The sequence below is a fragment of the Glycine soja genome, chromosome 1 (assembly GCF_004193775.1).
Source record: "Glycine soja cultivar W05 chromosome 1, ASM419377v2, whole genome shotgun sequence".
NCBI lineage: Eukaryota > Viridiplantae > Streptophyta > Magnoliopsida > Fabales > Fabaceae > Glycine > Glycine soja.
Window position 1 is genome coordinate 42,045,697 of NC_041002.1, and position 23,461 is coordinate 42,069,157.

General features: G+C 30.9%; 2 protein-coding genes across 11 annotated transcripts; one reads left to right on the plus strand and one right to left on the minus strand.

Moving 5' to 3' along the window:
• Nucleotides 1-812: 812 nt before the first annotated feature.
• On the minus strand, nt 813-3,289 carry LOC114378503. The gene is made up of 4 exons (XM_028337139.1): nt 3,273-3,289; nt 1,462-1,822; nt 1,218-1,364; nt 813-1,037 (listed from the first exon to the last, which is right to left on the minus strand). The coding sequence occupies exons 1-4, from the start codon at nt 3,287-3,289 to the stop codon at nt 813-815; spliced, it is 750 nt and encodes a 249-aa protein (XP_028192940.1).
• Nucleotides 3,290-4,203: 914 nt separating this feature from the next.
• Nucleotides 4,204-16,136, plus strand: LOC114416162 (SAC3 family protein A-like). 10 transcript variants are annotated; one of them, XR_003667436.1, is made up of 11 exons: nt 4,204-4,650; nt 5,516-5,728; nt 5,900-6,452; nt 7,338-7,395; nt 7,982-8,050; nt 8,414-8,555; nt 10,182-10,239; nt 11,386-11,552; nt 11,636-11,695; nt 11,998-12,128; nt 15,497-16,136. XR_003667436.1 is itself a non-coding variant. In XM_028381039.1 (9 exons), exons 5-9 carry the CDS (start codon nt 8,527-8,529, stop codon nt 15,498-15,500), a joined length of 282 nt encoding a protein of 93 aa, XP_028236840.1. In that variant the 5' UTR covers nt 4,204-4,650; nt 5,516-5,728; nt 5,900-7,395; nt 7,982-8,050; nt 8,414-8,526; the 3' UTR covers nt 15,501-16,136. The 10 variants fall into 10 exon arrangements, 3 of the variants coding, with proteins under 3 accessions (XP_028236840.1, XP_028236844.1, XP_028236834.1); XR_003667437.1 differs by having other exon boundaries at nt 5,900-6,036; nt 6,314-7,395; XR_003667435.1 differs by having other exon boundaries at nt 5,900-7,395; nt 8,414-9,597.
• The last annotated feature ends 7,325 nt before the right edge of the window (nt 16,137-23,461 follow it).

Below are 23,461 nucleotides of genomic sequence, written 5' to 3' on the forward strand. Positions count from 1 at the left end.
CAGATTGGTGACAGAAAATTCAGCTAAAGATGAAAATTGGCTAATAAACTTAATTAAGTGCTAATCACAATATTGTTTACTTAATGACTCGCTGATATTAATTTATGACATCTAGAAATAATTTAGTACAATTCAATTTTTTTAAAACTCTAAAAAAGCTTCCTTGATTGTGCATTTTGAAATTGAATTTAAATAATATTATTTTAAGCAACGACGTTTAAACTAATTAAATTTTTGAAGGATCTTTGTTATAACTAATGACGACTAACTATCATTATTCTTGCTAATTTCTTGACTTTTATTTTTCACTTTTGTAGTATATTATTATATTATCAAATCATAAGTCTAGATAAATTTCGATGGAATTTTCAATTGAAACTCCTAAAAAAATAACATTTATTTAATTATGTTTTACGAGAATAAATTTAATTTTCACCTGAAATATGTGTAAATATGTGTGTGTACATACATAAAATCAACTCCTATTACTAAATTGATTGTGAGGACATGAATTTTCCTTATTATATCAAAATGTTTGTTTGTAGGAAAATTTTATATATTATGTGTTTCTAAATTCAAATATCCTTTTTAAAAATGTTTTGGGATTTTCTAAAGGATCTATTCCTTTTTCTTATCATGGTGTGCCCCTCTTTTAATTTCCTGGAAGGGTTCTTTACTCTTCTTTATGGGAAGAGTACGATTGATTAAAACAGTTGTGTAGAGTAGGTTGTTATATAGTTTTCACATTTACTCTTGGCCTATAGCTACATTGAAGATCCTTGATATGTGGCTTCAAAATAGATGTAAAAATGTCATTGTGGTAGTTCCTCTGCCAAATAGATGTTGAAATGTCCCATAGCTCCAGTACGAAACTCATTTTTATATCTAGATTCTAGAGTCAAAATTTCACCATCATGAATCTTGATTGAACCCGGTTGTGGATAACAAATAGACATTCCAATGAGATTACCTTTCTCATTTCTAGCCTTTTTTCCTGTTCCATATTTTGCTGTTGATGTACATAAAGTCCTTCCATCCTCAATGGTAGGAGAACATAAATTTTAGAGTTAAAGATGCATTGTTATATATGACTTTTTACAATGATATGGAATTAGAAAATTTATTGAATAAAAAGTCATTCACAAAAAGTTTCACAAAATTAATACGTAACTAATAACAAATGGTTTATAAGAATGGCGAAAAATACTGTTCATCACCTGTCCATATAAAGTTGCATTTACAACACCTGAATGCATATGAGTAGTGCCATAAATTAGATAACCTCCTTTTTCCATTGGGATGTTTGCTTTTTGGACATGAGGAGTATCACCACCACCACCCGTTGCTGGAATGGTATACTCTGCCTGCAAGGAATTAAGATTTACTTTTGTTCACTCACTCTAATAAGATTGAAAAGTATATTGTTTTATAATAAAGTACTGTCTTGAAAAACTTATCTACCAGACAATCATGAAGTATTTTGGAACCATTTGACCTCACTTTGTCGGTGGAATCAAGTATGTAAACCTTAACTGGTATTTGGTATATGTCCCAATCAACCCAACTAATTTTGTATCTTAAGGAAACCATTCTCCTTGAACCTTGAAAACCCTCTACTTGCTTGCATTGTAAGTTGTCCTGACAACAAAAGAGACCTCCTTTATAATTTGTAGTCAATTTTTGGTTATGTATATCCCTTGTGACATTATAAAAGTCCTTCGGGAGATTCATATGGTCACATCTACATTGAGTGCAAGCTTTCTTATCTTGTGCACCATGTGTATCAATGACCATGGTGTTGAGCAACCATTTCTCCTCATATCTATTTTTTTATAATACTCTTATATCTAGTTAAGAAGATTAATAAATACATGTCGTAAAAAAAACACATTTGTCATAAAAATATGTTGGTCGAGGCCTAAAGGATAGAATATATTTGTTATTGGTAGATAGTGGGATAATTAATGCCAATAGTAGTTGAAAAACTAAGGATATTTTTGTGTAAATTTTTATAATTGAATTTTTTCTAATATGTATGCATGACTTGGAAAGACTATTATTTTAAATTAGAGGGAGTGTATATTATATTATATAAAGTATATTTCTTAAAAATAATTATGTATTTGATGATACAATTTCTAAACTTAATGAAAATATTTTTTCGAACGAATATTACAGTCCCTCCATCCATTTTTGTAAGAGATTATTTAGATATTTCCTTATTCATTTTCATATGACTCTATTCTAATTGGTCGTTGCATGAATTATATTTTATTAAAATAACCTTAATTATTTTAGTGCATGTATCATAAATGCTACCAGTTGTCTCTTCCTCTCTCTTATGATTGAAAAAAGATAGAGTTTAATTTTAAGAATTAAAAGACCACTACTAATATTCTATCTCCATATACATTAATTATTTAAGGGTTTCTTAAAAAAAATATATTACAATTACAGACAAATTTATTGCTTAAAATTAAATTAATCAACTTTCATAAAATGCATAAAATGCATAAAATAGTTAATGTTTTATAATTAGTATGATTACCCGTGTAATGTAACATTGTAAATTTTCTAATTCATGATAAAGTGATTAAAAATAATTATAAGAGTTAGTTTAATTTAATTTTAAAAAATAATTAATAAATATGTGAAATTTTTGTGTGTAAGATTCAATAGAAAATTTTATTAGAAACAAAAATGAGTTATACACTACCGGTTTAAGAATACACAGTAGTGAGAACAATTAAAAAGAAAAAAAATGATTTGCACTTGTTTTACGCACAAAGAAAAAACACATAAAATGTGGCATTTGTTACACTCAATTTCATTCACTTGATTTTATAATAAATGTGTTACAAGAGGTGTTCTATGCAAATAGATGTAATAAAAATATTATAACTTTATTGCTAAGAGACAAAAATTAGATGGTGCAATAAAAGAGATGCCACCATGCAACATGTGTACAATTGTTGGGTGCAATCATGATAGTCCTTGTGCAATGTGGAGCAACTTGCAAGGGAGGTGCAAGTGTAAATGTTTTAGGCAATGATAGATTCCTTATGTAGAAGTATATATATATATATATATATATATATATATATATATATATATATATATATATATATATATATATATATATATATAGGCTTATAGATTACTGAAGGAAAACACATCTTCTTACTTGTTCTTCTATTATTCTGTTATGTACGGTGAAGTCCGCAGTACCTCTTCTTAATATTTCTTCTTCTTTCGCTTCTCAAAATACATACGCTTCCAATTTCGTCATTATAAGTTCAAGGAGTATTCAAAAGCTAAAAACATGTAATTCTTTACTTCGCTTGATCTATACTATTGGTAAGTTATTCTTAATCTTTCTCTTCCCCTTCCCTTATCAAATCTGGACATTTTTCTTTCTCCTAACCATTTCTATTTTCTATGTTGTTCATGGGAATGGTTTGTTGTTAAATTAATGATGATTTATTCAAGACCCTGTCCAAAGTGATAAATTTCTTCACCTATCACTCATCTGAACCTCTATCTTTTAGCATCTCTTTAAGGTAAGGGAGCTGACTCTTTGTTTGTCTCCTTTACATTCGTTACTTATTGTAAATAGGACAATATTGAGTGTTGTTGTTTTGGTGATAGAAGATATGATCTTAATATGTTTTCGCAAGGAAAAAGAGAAAAAGAAAATGCATACTGGAATTGGTGAGATCATTATGCGCTTAGGTAAAAAAATTAGCGTGAAGTTCGGATCTTATGATAACCGAAATGGAAGCTAAGCTATATAAGTCTATACATGCTTATTGTTTTTACATGTTTAAGTAGAAAGATTATTATAGATATATATTATGCCTATTCTTGCAAAGTTATAAAGTACCAACCGTGAATAATTTGAGATTTAGATATCATTGTATGAGGAGTAAAATTGTGAGCCATATAGGGATTGTTTGAGTCCTATTGAATGGGTTCAAAATAGATAACCACTACTGCAAAAGCGTGTTTTTATGACACTGTTTTTAAGACAGTTCTGAAGGGACCGTCTTAGAATAGAAGGCGGTGGCAATTTTGTAATTTATGGCAAAAATAATGTTTTTTACGTCGAACATTCTAAGACGGTTACAAAGAACCGTCTTAGAATGTAAGCTGGTGCCAATGTTGTAATTAGCAGAAATAAGACAAGGACGCGTAAACCCGTCTTCGTATACACTAGTTACCCCGACCCTGGCCCGTAGCTATACGCGAGCTACTTTCGAACCATAATCAAACACTCTAGCTAGTCCCAACTCCAACGTATCGTCTTGTGCCCTAGGTTACGCCGTTAAGGCTCTAGCTCGCGCCGTGCAGCATCATAGCTGAAACCCCTCTCTCCCTGAAACCTCCCTCTCCCTAAAGCACTGTAGGTGAAACCCCTCAGCTCCAACATAATGTGATTTTTTCATCTTCAGTTTTCATTATTACTTATCAATGCATCCCTTCATCCCGATAAAAATAATTTTCCATCCTCCATTTGTTTTCCCTCTCACTTTTCTCAATGGAGGGAAAAAAATCCAAAAAAAATTCGAACAGGGAAGAATATATCTTCTTCTTCTTCTTCCACCAGTGAACAAATCTAGGGTTTTAGTCTCTTCCTTCAGCTTATTTACTGTGAGTTGATTCATTCTATTCCTTTATTTTTTTCTTTGATTTATTTTTGTCTCGTTAAAGGAAAAAAGCCGCTGTGAATGCATTGCTTGCCATGAAAGCTCATCGCTTCTGATTTTCATATCAGATATCCATGATTTGAGTTGAGCTTCTTCGGTTAGCTCATGCTCGTGTCTTGTAGTTGTTATGTTTTAGGGTCTGTTGTATTTTTAGGGTTTTATGCGATTTCAATGTGAAGGTTCGGTTTTATCCGTTCCTTGTTCTGTTTGATTCTCAGATTTTGGATACTGATATCGCAATTGATGATGGGTAGTTGATTTGGTGTGCTTTTAGATGTTATCGGTTTTGTCTTGGTATTTTCGAGACATTTTAAGTAAGGGTGTGACTGTGGAGTTCTGTTGATTTGATAGCCTCGTGCAAGGAAGGAATGACTAATTCGTTCGACGATTAGTTAACATAATGATGTATGAATAACTCTTGAAAATAGATTTGGTTGCTTTCGAACAAATTTTGAGTGTGAACTTGTAGTTTCTTTTTCTGCTTTTAGTCTTTCTAATGTCAGTTGTTTGAATTATTATCCTATGCGACTAATCTAGTTAGAGATGTGAACTTAGAAGCTAGAGCTCTGAATTTTTAAGCTGTTATGAAGATTCATTTTGTTTTTTAGTGTTGAGTTCTGGATATTCCTCGAAAAGATTTGCTTCTTAGTCATTACTAAGGTATCTCCATTTGGCGAGGATCTAGCCTTTTAGTTATTACTAGGGTATCTGATTCCGATTGGCAGGGATCTTTGAAAAGCTGTTCCTGGATGCACTGTGTTAGGTTAGTCTTTCTGAACCTGTTTTTGCTGCTTTGATTACTCCTACAGAAATTAATCAGCTTGTCAAACATTCTTCTTGAAGTGGACATGCAAACTAAGAAAAAAAGCCTCCAGGCGAAATGCCAGTCAAGAGCGTGGCAGTCCTAAAGTTTCAAGAGCACAGAGGAAGGTCTCTGGAAATGGTCGAGCTGCTGAAAAGAAAGTCACAGACTTAATTAATGTTCAGTTTTTTAAGTTAATTTGTATCAATTGTTTCAAAATGTATGATTCATAAACTAGTTGCTCCTTCATAATTTGAAATTTGAAATTATTATTTTGAAATTTGAAATTTCCAGTGTGCATATATTATTTCCAAATGAATGTGTCTTTCAACAATTAGAAAACAGTGAAATTAACTGATTTTACTTTTTTATCTTCTTGCTGTAACTTCAGTTAGCACCCTTGAGAATAAAACTAGAGAGCCTATCCCTCCAACAGATTTGAATAATGGATATGAGTTTATGGACTGTGGGACTTCTGATGCTTGTTTGGAAAATGATGCAGTTGACGGTGTTTCATTAGATTTTATGGTAATTTAACTGGACAGCCTTTTTACTTGTCTTAGTCTGTCTGTTTTCCTTTATGTGTGTGTGCAGGTGTGCATGCTACTACATAAGTTTCACTTTTTCTCAAAAACTGTTTTAAATCTTTTAAGACCTAAACTGATGACTAAAAACCTCATTTGGCAGAGTACCTATATCTCAAATGTAGTGATTTTAATGATCTCATATACACCGAGCATGCTTAATATAAATGCTTTCTGAAAATTCAAATGCTGATTTGAAGGGAATTGCCTTGGAACACTAGGTATCCTCTTACATATTTTTTCCCCGATGTTTTGAAATAATACTTGAGGGTTGTAACAATCGAGCTGTTCATCTGGAGTCTGGAACTATATTTTCTCCTGGGTTTCACTTGTCCAAAAATTCTGCCGGAGTTGACAGAGGTAAATGATATTGTATTATTTTAATTATTCACACCTATGTTTTAAGTATACAGTTAGAGGTTTGATCTTCACTCAAATCTGTCATATGTATGAAAGAGTATATATATATTAGGAGATCTCAATTAGTTCTTTAAGTATATTTCAGTATCTTGAGATTAGTCTCTGGATTCTATCCAAGAAAATCACGAGTTCAAGAAAGAAAAAAAAAGAGGTAGCGTGCATCGATGCTTGGAACTTTTGAGAGGTAATTTACGGTGGTTGACACTAAGCTTAGGGATAATCAATATATAATCATCCTTTAAAATTTGGATATTTTTTTATTTTGATCACCTAATTAAAAAAGAGATTTTTTTTATAAGCAATGCTTTTTGGCATTTAAAAGAGGTAAAAAAGAGAAAGAACAGATAATACGGATCATACCAAGTTGATAAGACAAACTCTATCATTCAAATGACTAGTATTTTTGTTTCCAACACGACAGTTTTTTCTTCAGTTTTGTACCATTGGTTCTCATCTTGCTTCCTTTCTTAGTTTTGCACCTACTGAATTCCCAAATACATGAATGGAAGTCACATTGCTCTGCAATTCAGCAAAGAGAGGCAAATCTCCTTGGAGTATCCTTGTCAGTTGTGACCCCTATCAGCTTGCTCTTGTAAAAATTGACTTTTAACCCTGAACTTGAGCAAAAAATGATAAAGAACAAGTCTCATTAATAAGTTGGGAAATAAGTCTCATTAATAAGTCTGGGCTGCTTAATGTTGCTGAAAAAACCTCTGCTCTGTTCTTCTCATATGAAACTAATTTAAGTGTGAGGTGAACTTCTTTGAAAATTTTTAGCGGTCTTACGTTTATATTTATGACTCAAATATGATATGGTTTTATCAGTGCACAAGGGTTGAATGACCACGGTGATGAGTGTAGATTGCTTCCTCTTTGGAGACAGGTATTTTATTTCCTTTTGTTTTGCCACAAGCTTGCTAGTATTAGAGATATTTTATTTTATTTTTAAAAATGGTGCTGATGCCATGGTAGAATCCCTTCCTACATACTTTTAGTTACTTACAGTTTAGGATACTAACACCCCCACCACTTCCATGGACAATGCTGCAAGTCAGATACTGCATTCTCCTCTCTGTTTGCCTAGCCTTATTGATAACCTATGATGCCATCAAAGCATGTGTAAACATTATCCTATATTTTGTTGAAAATAGTATTCTAACTATGATGCTGATCTTGCTGACTGTAGGAAGCTGCAGCCAGAGGTATCCTTCCCAGATTAGTTTTGATCTCTTCACCATTATTTTTATGAGTTAAATTTCGATATAATGTCAGGATGTTTTTTTTTATGTTGTCATTGAGTATTAACTTTTGTCTTATGAATGTTGCCTGTTATTTTTCATGCTTTTTGTTCTCTTGATAACAAATCAGTTGTTTCATCTGATGATGAAATTTAAGAGATTGTAACTTTGATAATATCCCTCTGTAACAATCTTTATTATATTTTTTAACTTTATATTTATTTAGTGCAGATCTCGATTAACTTTGAACATTTTGATTGTTTGCCTCTTTCACCTGTGCTTAGTGATACTTCCACAATAGTAAGTTTTAAAATTAATGTCACTCATATTGTAGCTTCAGGGTTATTTCTTTTATTAGAGAAGTGTTGCACTCCTCCTGTAGCAAAGAAGTAATAGAATAATCAAGCATGTACAAACATCTTATGCATAAAATGATCGTATGGACAGCTCGATCTTATATAAAACGAAGCTTATTTTATTTCATATGCAGTACAAAACTTCTTACTTTATTTTTTCAGATAGTCTAGTTATTTGTGTGAGTGTGTTATTTTCGGAGTTTTATAAACTATTACTGTACGTATAACGAAGTTGATTCCTCATGCATTTGTCTTGTAAATTTTTAAGAAAAAAAACAGAGAAATTGATGGTCCTTTCTTTGCCTAGGAAAATTAATGATCACAAAGTAACCCCAGAATGCCTGGTGTAGCACGTATGACAGCTTCATTTATCACAAGCATACGATGCCTGGTAGTTTAAATGATTGAGTAAACAAATCCATGTGTGTTTTGTTGGAAGAGCTTAAACGGTAAGAGAAGAAAATATATTTGCTCTCTTTTTATTTATTTTAAAAGCAGGAAGTTTGTGTGATTGGTGTATCTCTGGAGTTTGGAGTACTCATGATACGTACTCTTGCTGGTAATAAAATTCTGATTTTACATATAAAAAAAATAGAGTTTAGCAGATTGATAACCACAGCCACGAAAGGAAATAAAATAAATCAAAGAAGTAAAAACAAGAGAAGAAAATAAAATAAATCAAAAGAGTAACTTTTATTCAAAACACAGAAAAGTTTCCTTGCTCTTTGATATTAAATTTAGTGTGTATAAACTTCTCAACAAAACAAGAGAAGAAAATAAAATAAATCAAAGAAGTAAAATCAATTAAACTCCTCTCTTTTTCTATGGATAAAAGATCTAATTGAAAAAAAGTCACCAGGTTAAAATTAACTTATACTCTCTAACTTTCCCGAAAACTTGTACTCCTATAACTTTTCTTATAGTTAAGAATAAAATACTTGACTAAAAGCTTACATAAGCTAGAAGCTAATCCAAGTTGGACCATAGTTATTTACTTATATGGAATTCATTTAAGTGCTTGGCATCCTGATTCAATTCTAATGGAAATCTATTTTGTGCTATTTTGTGTATTCAGTAAGAGTTAGTTCTAGGCCAGCTGATGCTGCAATTGCTAGACTTATTCAAGGAACAAAGGTGCTTACATCAGGAGTGCCTGATAAGCTATTTCAACAAACATTTGGGGGTTTCCAGGAGAGAAGCTCTTACAGCCATGTGCTTGCTTCCAATGACTCTTGCTATTATAATCTCTCCAACCACGATTTTATATATATATATATATATATATATATATATATATTCTAAATATTCAACCTCAAAATAATAAATTGTATTGATAAAAAAAGATAGTAAGTAATAGTAATAGGGGCGTGCAGCATCTCGAAAAGCCGAAGCCCAAATAAATTATAAGGGTTAGATGAAGTAAAGTTTGGGCCCAACAAATGCTGTAGAAACTGATCGATGAGTGGTCTACAAGTTGGAAAAGATCATAAGGTGAATGGTGGCGCGGGGCTTATCTTTTATATTTATTAGACTCCCTTTCTGCTGCTATAACCCAAGAGAATTATTATATTTTTATCTTTTATATTTATTAGCCTCCCTTTCATTTTCATTTTTTTTATTTTTCACTCCATAGTAAGATATAAATATAAAAAAAAATATTTCATTGATATTATAAAATGAAAAAAAATAGAATAAATAAATGTTGTTGAAACATCAAACAAAATGGTATGGACTGTGGAAGAAGTGTTAAGCTTTTTTTAAAATTACCAACATCAAATAAATTAGTTCAAACGTTATTTTCTCAGAAAGAATTAGAATAAATTAGTTTTTCTTTTTCTTTTTGCTCTTCAATTTATGATCAATTCATTTTGTTGAAGTTACTATTTGCTCTTAAGTGTTAATTTATGCAAGGATTTTGTGTTTGTGATTTTTGCTGCGGTGGAGACCTTTTTGGTTTTGGGTTGTGCTTTGGGTTTCTTTTTCAACATGGGGTCTAAAAATCTTTTCTTTTTTGTTGTTTGTATGTTTTTGTTTATGGTTTTCACTTTGTGTTTCTCTCTCCTGACTGATTTCAGATTCGAACGTGACTGGAAGAAGATTGAAGCATTTGTAGGTTCAAAAATGGTTATTCAGGTAATTTTATACCAGTAAGAAGTGAGCGTCAAAATTGACAATTAGACATTTATTGGTTTATGTCACATTTTTCTATTCCTATATGGGGCAGTTGGGGAACTTACTCAGTTTTAATGCCATTAATTAATACGGGGCTCTAAGATTATTCCTATATTGTCCCATACAAATTAATCATTATTACTCTGTTGTTGTTATTATTATTAGAAGCCGCATTAATTAATACCAAATAAGTTAAATATAATGAAAAGAGAAAAAGGAAAAAAAATAGAAAAATAGAAAAAAGTAAATTAATATTTAATAAATGGATAAACTCATGTTTGATTGGACTTGCCATTGGGAAATCATGTGGAGTATAATATTTTTTTAACCCCTAAAATACTACGGGAAGAAACAAATAAGTCCCGCACCACGTGAGAGAGGGAAAAAATTGTCAGGAGAGAGAAAAAAATGGATAAGCTCAAAAAGGATTATTTTCTTTATCTTAAGAAGAAAAAACTTTCACGTGGATCCCAGGTTAATTTTTTTGTCCTTCCCCTATTTTGTCTCCACAAGCAAATAGCAAAAGATGGTATTCTAAAATATTTAATAATATTTATATTTTTTAACACTTTCCTTATGCAAAAAATATAAAATTAGTTAATTTTTTTAAAAGAATTAATTATATTTAATAATTCTGGTTTTTGCTAATTTTCAAGGTTTGATCAATTACTATTTCTTCTTCCAATTTTCTTAACTAGAAAGGGACGGAAGTAGCTTTTTTTTTGTGTTGGGAGGGCCAAAAGGTGTAGGGCCAAAAAATGTAAAAATGACGGTAATTAGATTTAAAATAGAAGTACAAAATAACAACCTATATGTTTTGAATGTTATTAGAAGCTCATCTGCATGTCTGTTGCACTAAATTTGACAGCTCTTCAAGAATTGTTTTGCTTGGTAGGTAAAGAAAGCTCTTCAAGAGTTCATTGTGTTATATTTTAACCAAACCTGACTACTTTACTATTTTGATATTCTTCAATAAAATATGCCATTATTCACAGATAGCATATCTTATATTTCATGTTTGGTCTGGAGTTTGGTACCCTTGTTTACGAACACATACAAGCTGACTTGGATTTATTTTTTTGTCTGTCGCCTTATTGTTTTTGGAAGCTTTATCATCTGTAAAGTATGGTCCATTCCCCCCTTTAAAGAAGTGTCTTTCCAGTACAATCATGTTGAGAAGGAGAAGTATGCATGTCAATAAGTTGCTAAGAACACAATAACATCATTGGATCCATTTAGCTGATCTAATCTGTTGGGAAGAGCTTTTGGGGGTGGTAGTTTGTATACTCTATATCCCTAATCCCATATACATTTTCCAACTTTTCTCCAAATGATAACTCTTGAAACAATGCTTCAGGTGTATGAAACACAAGCTCGATTGGCACTGGAATTTGGGGACCTGTTTAAGTATAATCAGGTTTGTTCTGTATATTTTTTGAAGAAAAGAAACTTTTATTTTTAATTCGTTTTAGTCTTTGATTGCTTTTTTTTACACGTCTTTGCTTGTTATGCATCTGTTTCATTTTTTTTTTTTTGAGATCAAGGTTCATTAAAGGCAATCAATGCTATGAAGTAGTGAATTATAATTTTAAATCAACGAGTAAACTTTGATCCCATCTTTGCTTGTTTTGGAAATGGGAATGATTTATCATAGAAGTTGAGGATGTTATTCAACTTGTAGTTAGAGTTTAGATACTGACGCTATTTGTGTGAATGCAGTGCCAATCTCACTTGCAAACTCTTTATGTCGAAGGCATTGAGGGGTCTGATATGGAATTTTCCGCTTACAACTTGCTTTGTGTCATAATGCATTCAAATAATAACAGAGATCTTGTATCATCAATAGCAAGGTTAGCTCCTTACTTACATGTTTACTTGATTCTTTTTTCCAAAATAATTGTTAGAACTGAATTATGTCATGTGATTCATAATGCATGAACTTACAAATTTTATTGTATTGTAATGGTCCAATATATATATATATATATATATATATATATATATATTCATTTTTTACACTTGATGATACTTTTACAATTGGTGAAAATGATTTTATAATTGTTGAAACCTGATCATGATATTTTTGGTTGCCATCAATGTCTTATTTAACAATACCAGAGACCAGCAAAAAAAATACAAAAAAAGATACAAAAAAATGCAAAAAAGCTAAAAAAAAATTGAACACATAATAAGACGGTTCTAGGATTTATCGTCTTAGTATATGCAAATAACCGTCTTAGTATGTATGCCTTTCTAAGACGGTTATGATATAATCATCGTAGAAAATCATTTATTGAACATATTTACTAAGACGATTGATGTAGCGACCGTCGTAGAACAGCCAATAAAATGATGTCATTGTAAGACGGTTATTGAAATAACCGTCTTAGATTCTGAGGACTTTCTAAGACGGTTATTGGAATAATCATCGTAAAAATTTGACATACAAAGATGATTTTCAAAACCGTTGTTGTATTTTTTGTGCTTTTTACGATGCCCATTTTTACAAAGGTTCAAAACCGTCGTAAAATGAGCTATTTAACCGACTTAAAAGGTGATAATTCCAATAGTGAATGAAGTTAGAAGGAATAAAATACTTAACTTTCTATAGGTAGATAAAGAAAAATAATTTAAACTAAGAACTCTAGGTTTGATATTATAATAAAGAAAAAGAATTTAAATTGAGAACTTAATTTTAGATATTAAGATGATTATTTGAATGAATTATAAACGGTATAAAAATAATAATAAATAAATTGTCTAAAAACTTACTCTTAAAGAGTGTGCAACCATGACACAATATCACTGCCTTATGCACTATAAGAAGAAAAAGTAAAATAAAACTGATTTTTTTCTCTAAATAGAATGATGATAGTTACCATTAAATAATAAGTTTAATGATTGGAAAAACAGGAATCATGCTCAAAATAGATAGTCATATCGTTTAAAGTTTAAAATACTTCCTTTTATGATAGCTTTTTTTTAGTGACTATATAGGAAAAAGGAGAACTTTGTAAGTAAGAATAGTCCTAATAAAATCTAGAGAAAGTGACCAGATATGTTCTAGGAAAAAAAAAGGAAAAGAAATTATTATTCACATAGATGTGAATTATGTATTTAAAATATTCTAGAATAGTCTACAATAGGTTAAAAAATGGCGAAGTAAATTAATTTAGTTATCATTTTTAAGTTTCCTTTTAATGGAATTTTCTAATATTTATTTAATAAATCCATTAGTAGATTATTTGACATTTTAAATTCTTAAGCAACGTAGATAATATAATAATTTTAGGATTTAATATCCTTGATGAATAAGATAATAATTAGTAGCTATCTCTTAGACAAAAACATATTAGGATATATTGTTCAACATTTTTAGTAGTGTCAAAAATGTAAGACAAATAGTATTGAAAAATCCTAAAGGATTTCCGTTATTCAAGGCCTTGAGAATAAGGTGATAATTTTGCTTAGTATTCCGTGGAGAGGCCCAACCCATGAGAGTAGCATGTGTGAGTTGTCGAGGAACGCCTATGAAGCGTTGGGAAGGCTAGTGGTGGTACCATTGGTATCCTTGAGGATATATAGATGTGTGAATCCACATGAAGCCGGAGCTGTTACAAACTCCATGTTGTGGTGGTGACCCCCACATACATATATCCTAACGAAGCCCCAATTGCTCTGAGATCATATCTAGTGTCACCCCAATGGTTTTTCTTTGACATGTGTCATTTTGAGGATTCGCCCTATTGTTGTTGTTGCACCATGCTTAAGAGACACGTCAAACGGATTTGTCCACATGTTGGAGATCTCCATGGAGTTGAGTCTACATATATGACATAACTATTATTGTAGAAGTATATGCTTTATAAATATGTCTATTGTCTTTATTGAATATAAATGTTTCATATTTTAGATGTATGAATTATTAAGTGTATGTTTTCATAATTTTATGAGCTTACCCATTACTAGAAAATAGGATTTTAACATCGATTATTAAAGACTTTCAATATCGGTTATCAACCGATGTTGACATAAAAATGACAATGTTTTTTAAAAAAATTGATGTTATATAATAAGAATTATAAAAAATAGTAAAATATCTTTACATTAACATCAGTTTCTACTAAAATTGGCATTAACTTATACATATAATATCGTTTTTTGCAAAAACCAATGTTGTATTTGTATATTAACATTGGTTTTCATAAAAACGATTTTGGTTGTCATTGAACAACATTGGTTTTTACAAAAAATTGATGTTTTTTTTTCTGATAACCAAAATTGGCTTTTGGTATAAATTAATGTTGTATGTTCAACAATAACATCGATTTTATAGAAGTTGATGTTGTGAGTGCATGTTAACATCGGTTTTTGCGAAAACTAATGTTGTTTGTAAACATCAACGTCGATTTTTAGTAAAATTTTTTGTTGTTTTTTAGATTTTTTTTAATGTGTTTACTGTTTTTTTAGTTACCCAAAATTAACTTGCAAATTTAAAAGCAGAACCACAACAGATAATTTTGAGTCTATTTTCAAACAAATTTTAGCAGAAATTCCATAAAAATTGAATATTTACTATGAATTAAAAGAATATTTAATGTGCATATAACATGAATTGTAAAAAATGTAAATAAGTACACTACAATTGTAAAACTACTTAAACACTAATTGTTTCATTTTTAACTTTCAAATAGTAGCTTGCCTGTTGGATGCGAAACGCCTACAATCTCTTTGGTTCCAATGGTCTAACATCATTGAAATATGACATGATATAATAAAACATAAGTTAATAATATATAATACCAATTATAACAAAATAAAATACGTTTGAATTAAACAATTACCGTTTTCCAATTATTCTTGAAACTTTCTAAGATTATAGTTGACATCCGGTGCATAACGTAATACATTCACGCAATACTTCCCTTTTCTCTATTACACTAAATGCATTATGAAATTTAGATATTCAATGTTAATTTCAAATTAGTCTACACAGTATTAAAATATAACTGGAAGCATTGTTTAAATGACTTACTTTAACTACAATTCACCTAGTAGTAGCCTTGGATTTACTTTGTGGAGTATCGTCAAATCCTTTCAAAGCATTGTTCAATACAAACATGGATGTGTATTGTACAATTAAAATATTGATGTTCCTAACTAATGCTAATGTAAATGCATTGAAAAATATAATTGACCTGATAATAATTCCTTTCAGGTAGTTGTCTGGCCTATTATGCAACGAACAAAACCAGATGACAACATTTTCATTTGTGTTGACACGAGTAGCTGAATGACCATCCTCAGGATCAGGTGGTAGTGCGAGTACCTATGATTGAATCTACGATTGAAATTGAGATTGCATCTGACTAAAGGACAACATTACTTGTCGAGTCACTTTTTCTGTGATCGACTCCTCCAACTGGTCCCTGATTTTTTGCGTCAACTGCTCCTTGTCTTTCGGAGCCATGGACGAAGACGTGTGGGAGGTCCTTGGAGTTGGTCCAAAGTATTGTTTGATCGTGACATTGGCTCTAGCAGCACGCACACGATCGGGGTGTTCTTGTCGGCCAATGACAATAGTCAGTACATCTTGACGTCCATGAGCGACAAAGGAATCCTGTGAGGTCTGCTCCTCCAATGAATCCTATAAGGAACATATTTCTTTGTTTACTCAATCAAACAATAAACATAAATAATTGCAATTGACAATTGAAAGTGACTTACAATCTTGTTAGCAATTTCCTTTGCCACCTCAAACGTCATTTGGCCAGTTTTCTTGGTGTAAGTCATTTTCAACTTCACGTGTCGTCTGATGGAAGATGGCACATTGGTTACTTCCTAACCTGTATTTTTTATACTCCAACTTGCACTTACTTTAAAATTTTATAAATTTCAGTATTTATGCATTTACTAATTTTTATTTCCATATATCATGAAATTCTATTGGCAATTGCCTTTATGAAATGCAGAAAATTTACATCTTTTTTGTAAATAAATTATTAAAGTATTTTTGAATCTTTCTATAAACATTGTTATAACTAATGACGACTAATTATCATTATTCTTGCTGATTTCTTGACTTTTATTTTTCACTTTTGTAGTATATTCTTATATTATCAAATCATAAGTCTAGATAAATTTCGATGGAAGTTTCAATTGAAACTCCTAAAAAAATAACATTTATTTAATTATGTTTTACGAGAATAAATTTAATTTTCACTTGAAATATGTGTAAATATGTGTGTGTACATACATAAAATCAACTCCTATTGCTAAAACTCCTATTACTAAATTGATTGAAAGGACATGGATTTTCCATATTATATCTAAATGTTTATTTGTAGGAAAATTTGATATATTATATGTGTTTCTAAATTCTAATATCCTTTGTAAAAATGTTTTGGGATTTTCTAATGGATATATTCCTTTTTCTTATCTTGGTGTGCCCCTCTTTTAAGCTCCAGGAAGGGTTCTTTACTCTTCTATATGGGAAGAGTACGATTGATTAAAATAGTTGTGTAGAGTAGGTTGTTATATAGCTTTCACATTTACTCTTGGCCTACAGCTACATTGAAGATGCTTGATATGTGGCTTCAAAATTTCTTTTGTATTGGTGATATTGACGAGAGAAAATTATTCACAGTATCCTGAAAAAAAAGTGATCTCCTTTAGAGATGGGTGGCCTTTTGAATTAGATCACTAAAGTTAATCAATAAGGTTGCAATTATGAAGCTAATTTGGTCTTTAGCCACTTCAGATGATACAATTTCTAAACTTAATGAAAATATTTTTTCCAAAGAATATTACAGTCCCTCCATCCCTTTTTGTAAGAGATTATTTAGATATTTGCTTATTCATTTTCATATGGCTCTGTTCTAATTGGTCGTTGCATGAATTATATTTTATCAAAATAACCTTAATTATTTTAGAGCATGTATCATAAATGCTACCAGTTGTCTCTTTCTCTCTCTTATGATTGAAAAAAGAAAGAGTTTAATTTTAAGAATTAAAAGATCACTACTATTATTCTCTCTCCATATACATTAATTATTTAAGGGTTTTTTTTAAAAAATATATTATAATTACAGACAAATTTATTGCTTAAAATTAAATTAACCAACTTTCTTAAAATGCATAAAATAGTTAATGTTTTATAGTTAGTATGATTACTCGTGTAATGTAACATTGTGATTTTTCTAATTCATGATAAAGTGATTGAAAATAATTATAAAAGTTAGTTTATTTTAATTTTAAAAAAATAATTAATAAATATGTGAAATTTTTGTGTGTAAGATTCAATAGAAAATTTTATTAGAAACAAAATTGAGTTATACACTACCAGTCTAAGAATACACAGTAGTGAGAACAATTAAAAAGAAAAAAAATTGATTAGCACTTGTTTTACGCGCAAAGAAAAAACACGGAAAAGGTGGCAGTTGCTGCACTCAATTTCATTCACTTGATTTTATAATAAATGTGTTACAAGAGGTGTTCTATGCAAATAGATGTAATAAAAATATTATAACTTTATTGCTAAGACAAAAATTAGATGGTGCAATAAAAGAGATGCCACCATGCAACATGTGTACAATTGTTGGGTGCAGTCATGATAGTCCATATGCAATGTGGAGCAACTTGCAAGGGAGGTGCAGGTGTAAATGTTTTAGGCAATGATAGATTTCTGTAAATCATGAAGATTTTGATGATGTCAAGAAGAATTTTCTTGAGAAAGGGGGAGAATGTAAATCATGCAAGCTTTGATGATATCAAAAAGAATTTGCTTGAAAAAGGGGGAGAATGTGAATCATGCAAGCTTTGATGATGTCGAGAAGAAATCACATGTTTGTCATCATCAAAAAGGGGGAGAATGTGAATGTATGTATACATGATTTTGATGATGTCAAAGAAGAATCAAACAAGGCTGCTTCAAATGATAAGCATTTGCTTCAACAAACAAAGCCTTGTTTCAAGATTCACTAAAGACCAAGCCTTGCCTTAAAACAGAGTGCTTTCAAGATATGCAAGGCTCTGGTAATCGATTACCAGAAGACAGGGTTGAGAAATAGCTGTTGAAAAAGATTATGAATTTGAATTTTCAACATGTAATCGATTACCAGCAACGAAACTCCTGAAATTCAAATTCAAAAGTCATGACTCTTCAAATTATAACTGTGTAATCGATTACTCAAACATTGTAATCGATTACCAGTGGAAAGTTTTCAGAAAATATGCTAACAGTCACATCTTTTCATTAGATTTGTGAATGGTCATCAAAAGCCTATAAATAGGTGACTTGGGCACGAATTTTAAGAGAGAGTTTTGCTGGTCCAAAATGTCTTATCCTCTCAAAAGACAATGAGAGAGATTCCAAAAGAACTTCATTGTCAAATGCCCTCTCAAAAGAAATCCTTGACCAAACACTTGCAAAATCAATAAGGATTCTTACATGATCTTCATTGTAATATTCCTCTCTTGAAGAGAGAATTCTTCTTCCATTCTTCATATTCAATGAGATTGGTTAAGAGACTGTGAGTCTCTTATTGTAAAGCATCTGAACACAAGGGATGAGTTGTCCCTGTGTGGTTCAGACTTTGTAATGGATTTTACAAAGATAGTGGAAAACTCAAGTGGGTTGCTTGAGCACTGGACGTAGGCACGAAAAGTGGCCGAACCAGTATAAAATTGTGTTTGCATTCTCTCTTCCCTTATCTCATTTATTTATTGCAATCAATTGTGTCTTGCATGTTTAAAGAACATTATTAAATTGATTGTTACTTCTTCTGCATTCTAAGCCTATCCCTCTTAAGATTATTGAGGCCACAAGGTCCAACAATTTCTTATGTAGAAGTAAACTATATATATATATAGGCTTATAAATTACTGAAGCAAAACACATCTTCTTACTTGTTCTTCTATTATTATGTATGGTGAAGTCCGCGGTACCTCTTTTCCATCATATTTCTTCTTCTTTCGCTTCTCAAAATACATATGCTTCCAATTTCATAATTATAAGTTCAAGGAGTATTCAAAAGCTAAAAACATGTAATTCTTTACTTCTCATGATCTATACTATTGGTAAGTTATTCTTAATCTTTCTCTTCCCTTTCCCTTATCAAATCTAGACATTTTTCTTTCTCCTAACCATTTCTATTTTCTATGTTGTTCATGGGAATGGTTTTTTGTTAAATTAATGATGATTTATTCAAGACCCTGTCCAAAGTGATAAATTTCTTCACCTATCACTCATCTAAACCTTTATCTTTTAGCATCTCTTTGAGGTAAGGAAGCTGACTCTTTGTTTGTCTCCTTTACATTCTTTGCTTAGTGTAAATAGGAAAATATTGAGTGTTGTTGTTTTGGTGATAGAAGATATGATCTTAATATGTTTTCGCAAGGAAAAAGAGAATGTATGAATACATGATTTTGATGATGTCAAAGAATAATCAAACAAGGTTGCTTTCAAGATCACTTCAACAAAGAAGCATTGCTTCAAATTCATTCAAGATCAGCTTTTGCCTCAAAACACATTGTTTCCAACATGTCAAGGATCTGATAATCAATTACCAGGCAGTGTAATCGATTACCAAAAGACAAGTTTGCAAAACAGCTTTTTAAAAGGGTTTGAAATTTGAATTTTGAATGCGTAATCGATTACCATTGATGTAATCGATTACCAGTAATAGAACTCTTGAAAATCAATTTGAAAAGTCATAACCCTTCAAAATATAAATGTGTAATCGATTACCAGAAACTTGTAACTGAAAACCAGTGAAAAATTTCAGAATTTTTTTTTTGAAAAGACATTTCTTCAAACCATTTTGGAAAGGCATGAAGGGCCTATATATATGTGTGTGTGTGTGTGTGTTTGACTTCAAAAAGCATGAGAGATATTCTAATAGAACTTCAATGTCAAATGCTCTCTATACAACTCTTTGGCAAACACTTGCAAATCTATTGAGAGTTCATCCAGGAATTTCAAACTGTATTATCATCTCTAAAAGATAAAAATTCCTCTAATTTCAAATTTCAAATTGTATTATCATCTCTAAAAGTGAGTCTCTTGATTTGTAAAGTTTCCTGAACACAAGGGAAGGGTATCCCTGTGTGGTTCAGAAGTTGTAAAGGGATTTACAAAGTTAGTGGAAATCTCAAGTGAGTTACTTGAGGACTGGACGTAGGCACAGGGCGTGGCCAAAACCAGCATAAAACTAAGTTTTCATTTCTCTCTTCCCTTATCTCAGTTATTTTACTGCAGTTTACTTTGTCTTGCACATTTAAAAGAACATTGTTAAATTGATTGTTTCTTCTTCTTCTTCTTCTTCTTCTTCTGCATTCTATGCCTATCATTTAAAAGGGGGGGGGGGGGGGGTTAAAGTTTGTTAGCGAGAAATTTTGAAACTTAATTCACCCCCCTCTTAAGTTATTGAGGTCACTTGTTCAACAAGTGGTATCAGAGCGAGATTCTTGTCTAAAGTTTAAAAGATTTAAGAATAATTATGGCCTCATCTAACTTTGCATTTTCTGAGGGAAATTCTATTAATAGGCCTCTTGTTTTTCAATGGCGAGGATTTTAATGTTTGTCTATTTTTTATTATTTTTGCTTGCTTATAATTGTTAACTTTTGATTGAGTTTTGATGCTTGTTTTCTGCTTGAGTTTGATTGTCCTTGATGATTATGATTGATAGTTATAATGATTATTGAATGCTTTTGATGATTGTTTTTGATTGAGTTTTGATTGTCTTGGATGATTGTGTCTGAGAGTTATGTTGATTGTTTTTGATTGATTTCTTTTGATGATTGTTTTTGATTGTCATTGATGATTGTGTTTGAGAGTTATGTTGATTGTCTTTGATGATTGTTTTTGATTGAGTTTTGATTGTCCTTGATGATTGTGTTTGAGAGTTATGTTGATTATTGATTAGTTTTGATGATTGTTTTCAATTATTATATATTTTGATTATTTATACTGAATATGTATTTTTGAAAGTGCAAAATAATTAGTTTTAAGGTCATTGAATATCATTTGATTCTCATACATTCAAACAAGCGATAACATTCTCTTTTGGGCCAAGAAATGGTACTTTGAACGGTATGGCATGCTCTACTCTTTTAATTCATTATAAATTGCTTAATGTTACTCTCCTCTCTGCTCATGATTTGCTTAAAAGTGAGTCTCTTGATTTGTAAAGTTTCCTGAACACAAGGGAAGGGTATTCTTATGTAGTTCAGAAGTTGTAAAGGGATTTACAAAGTTAGTGGAAATCTTAAGTGGGTTACTTGAGGACTGGACGTAGGCACAGGGCGTGGCCAAAACAGTATAAAACTGAGTTTGCATTTTTCTCTTTTCTTATCTTAATTATTTTACTGCAGTTTACTTTGTCTTGCACATTTAAAAGAACATTGTTAAATTGATTGCTTCTTCTTCTTCTGCATTCTATGCCTATCATTTAAAAGGGGGTTAAAGTTTGTTAGTGGGAAATTTTGAAACTTATTTCACCCCCCCTCTTAAGTTATTGAGGCCACTTGTTCATCATATACATGCTTATTGTTTTTACATGTTAAAGTAGAAAGATTATTATAGATGAATATTATGCCGATTCTTGCAAAGTTATAAAGTACCTATAATGCTTAAGTTATCAACCGTGAATCATTTGAGATTTTGATATCATTGTTTGAGGAGTAGAATTGTGAGCCATATAGGGACTGTTTGAGTCCTATTGTATGGGTTCAAAACATATAACGAAGTTAGAAGGAATAAAATACTTAACTTTCTATAGGTAGATAAAGAAAAAGAATTTAAACTAAGAACTCAAGTTTAGATATTAAGGTAATTATTTGAATGAATTATAAACGATATAAAAATAATAATAAATAAATAAATTGTCTAAAAACCTATTCTTAAAGAGTGTGCAACCGTGACACAATATCACTGCCTTAGGCACTATAAGAAGAAAAAGTAAAAGGAAGCTGAACTTTTATTTTATTTTATTTTTCTCTAAATAGAATGATGATAATTACTATTAAATAAAAAGTTTAATGATTGGAAAAACAGGAATCATGCTCAAAATAGATAGTCATATTGTTTAAAGTTTAAAATAATTCCTTTTATGATAGCTCTTTTTTATTAGTGACTATATAGGAAAAAGGAGAACTTTGTAATTAAAAATGGTCTTGATAAAATCTAGAGAAAGTGATCGGATATGTTCTAGGAAAAAAAAGGAAAAGAAATTATTATTCACAAAGATGTGAATTATGTATTTAAAATATTATAGAATATTCTACAATAGGTTAAAAAATGGCGAAGTAAATTAATTTAATTATCATTTATAAGTTTCCTTTTAATGGGATTTTCTAATACTTATTTAATAAATCCTTTAGTAGATTATTTGACATTTTAAATTCTTAAGCAATGTAGATAATATAATAATTTTAGGATTTAATATCCTTGATGATTAAGATAACAATTAGTAGTTGTCTCTTAAACAAAAACATATTGGCATATATTGTTCAACATTTTTAGTAGTGTCGAAAATGTGAGACAAATAGTTATTGAAAAATCCTAAAGGATTTTAATTATTCAAGGCCTTGAGAATAAGGTGATAATTTTGCTTAGTATTCCGTGGAGAGGCCTAACCAATGAGAGGTGGCAAACATACCTTTGAATATGTCTAATCCACATAAATGGAAATATAAGCAATGACGTTAAATATATGTCATACCCTAATTTCGTCCGGGGACCTTTGCTTGATGACATGCGACCTTTCTTTGGTCCTTGTGAGGTGCTTGGTACCCATCATTAGGCAATTTGTGAAATTCCAGGACATGCCGGAAAACCAAAAAAATATTGATGCACAATCCGTAAGTTTCCGTGACACACCGGAAATCCAATGGAAGCATCGTTGCATCATTAAGTGAGGTTCCGTAACATTCCGTAAGTCAAAAAGGGAATGATTATGTAATCCGCAAGGTTCCGTAACATTATGGAAAGAAAACAAGTATCGTTACGAAATTCGTAAGTTTCCGTAACTTTACGAAAAAAGAATCACCAAAAAAACAGCAGAGGGGGTGTACTTAGTAAAAATGGGGGTGCAAATAGCACCCAGGCCCACTTGGGCCCTCTAGAATATTCCTCCAGAAGGCTGTTGCTTCTGGAGGAAGCAACCTGGCTCGCCTGGGCGA

Excerpts from the sequence above, each read along its gene's own strand:
- LOC114378503 (XM_028337139.1), bottom strand. Across the intron at positions 1,365-1,461 it reads AAATACTTCATGATTGTCTG|GCAGAGTATACCATTCCAGC; the intron begins GTAGATAAGTTT and ends AATTCCTTGCAG. Across the intron at positions 1,038-1,217 it reads ATGCAACTTTATATGGACAG|GATGGAAGGACTTTATGTAC; the intron begins GTGATGAACAGT and ends CCTACCATTGAG.
- LOC114416162 (XM_028381033.1), top strand. The coding sequence starts at position 10,093 with ATGGGGTCTAAAAATCTTTTCTTTTTTGTTGTTTGTATGTTTTTGTTT. Across the intron at positions 10,240-11,635 it reads GTTCAAAAATGGTTATTCAG|GTGTATGAAACACAAGCTCG; the intron begins GTAATTTTATAC and ends ACAATGCTTCAG. Across the intron at positions 11,696-11,997 it reads ACCTGTTTAAGTATAATCAG|TGCCAATCTCACTTGCAAAC; the intron begins GTTTGTTCTGTA and ends GTGTGAATGCAG.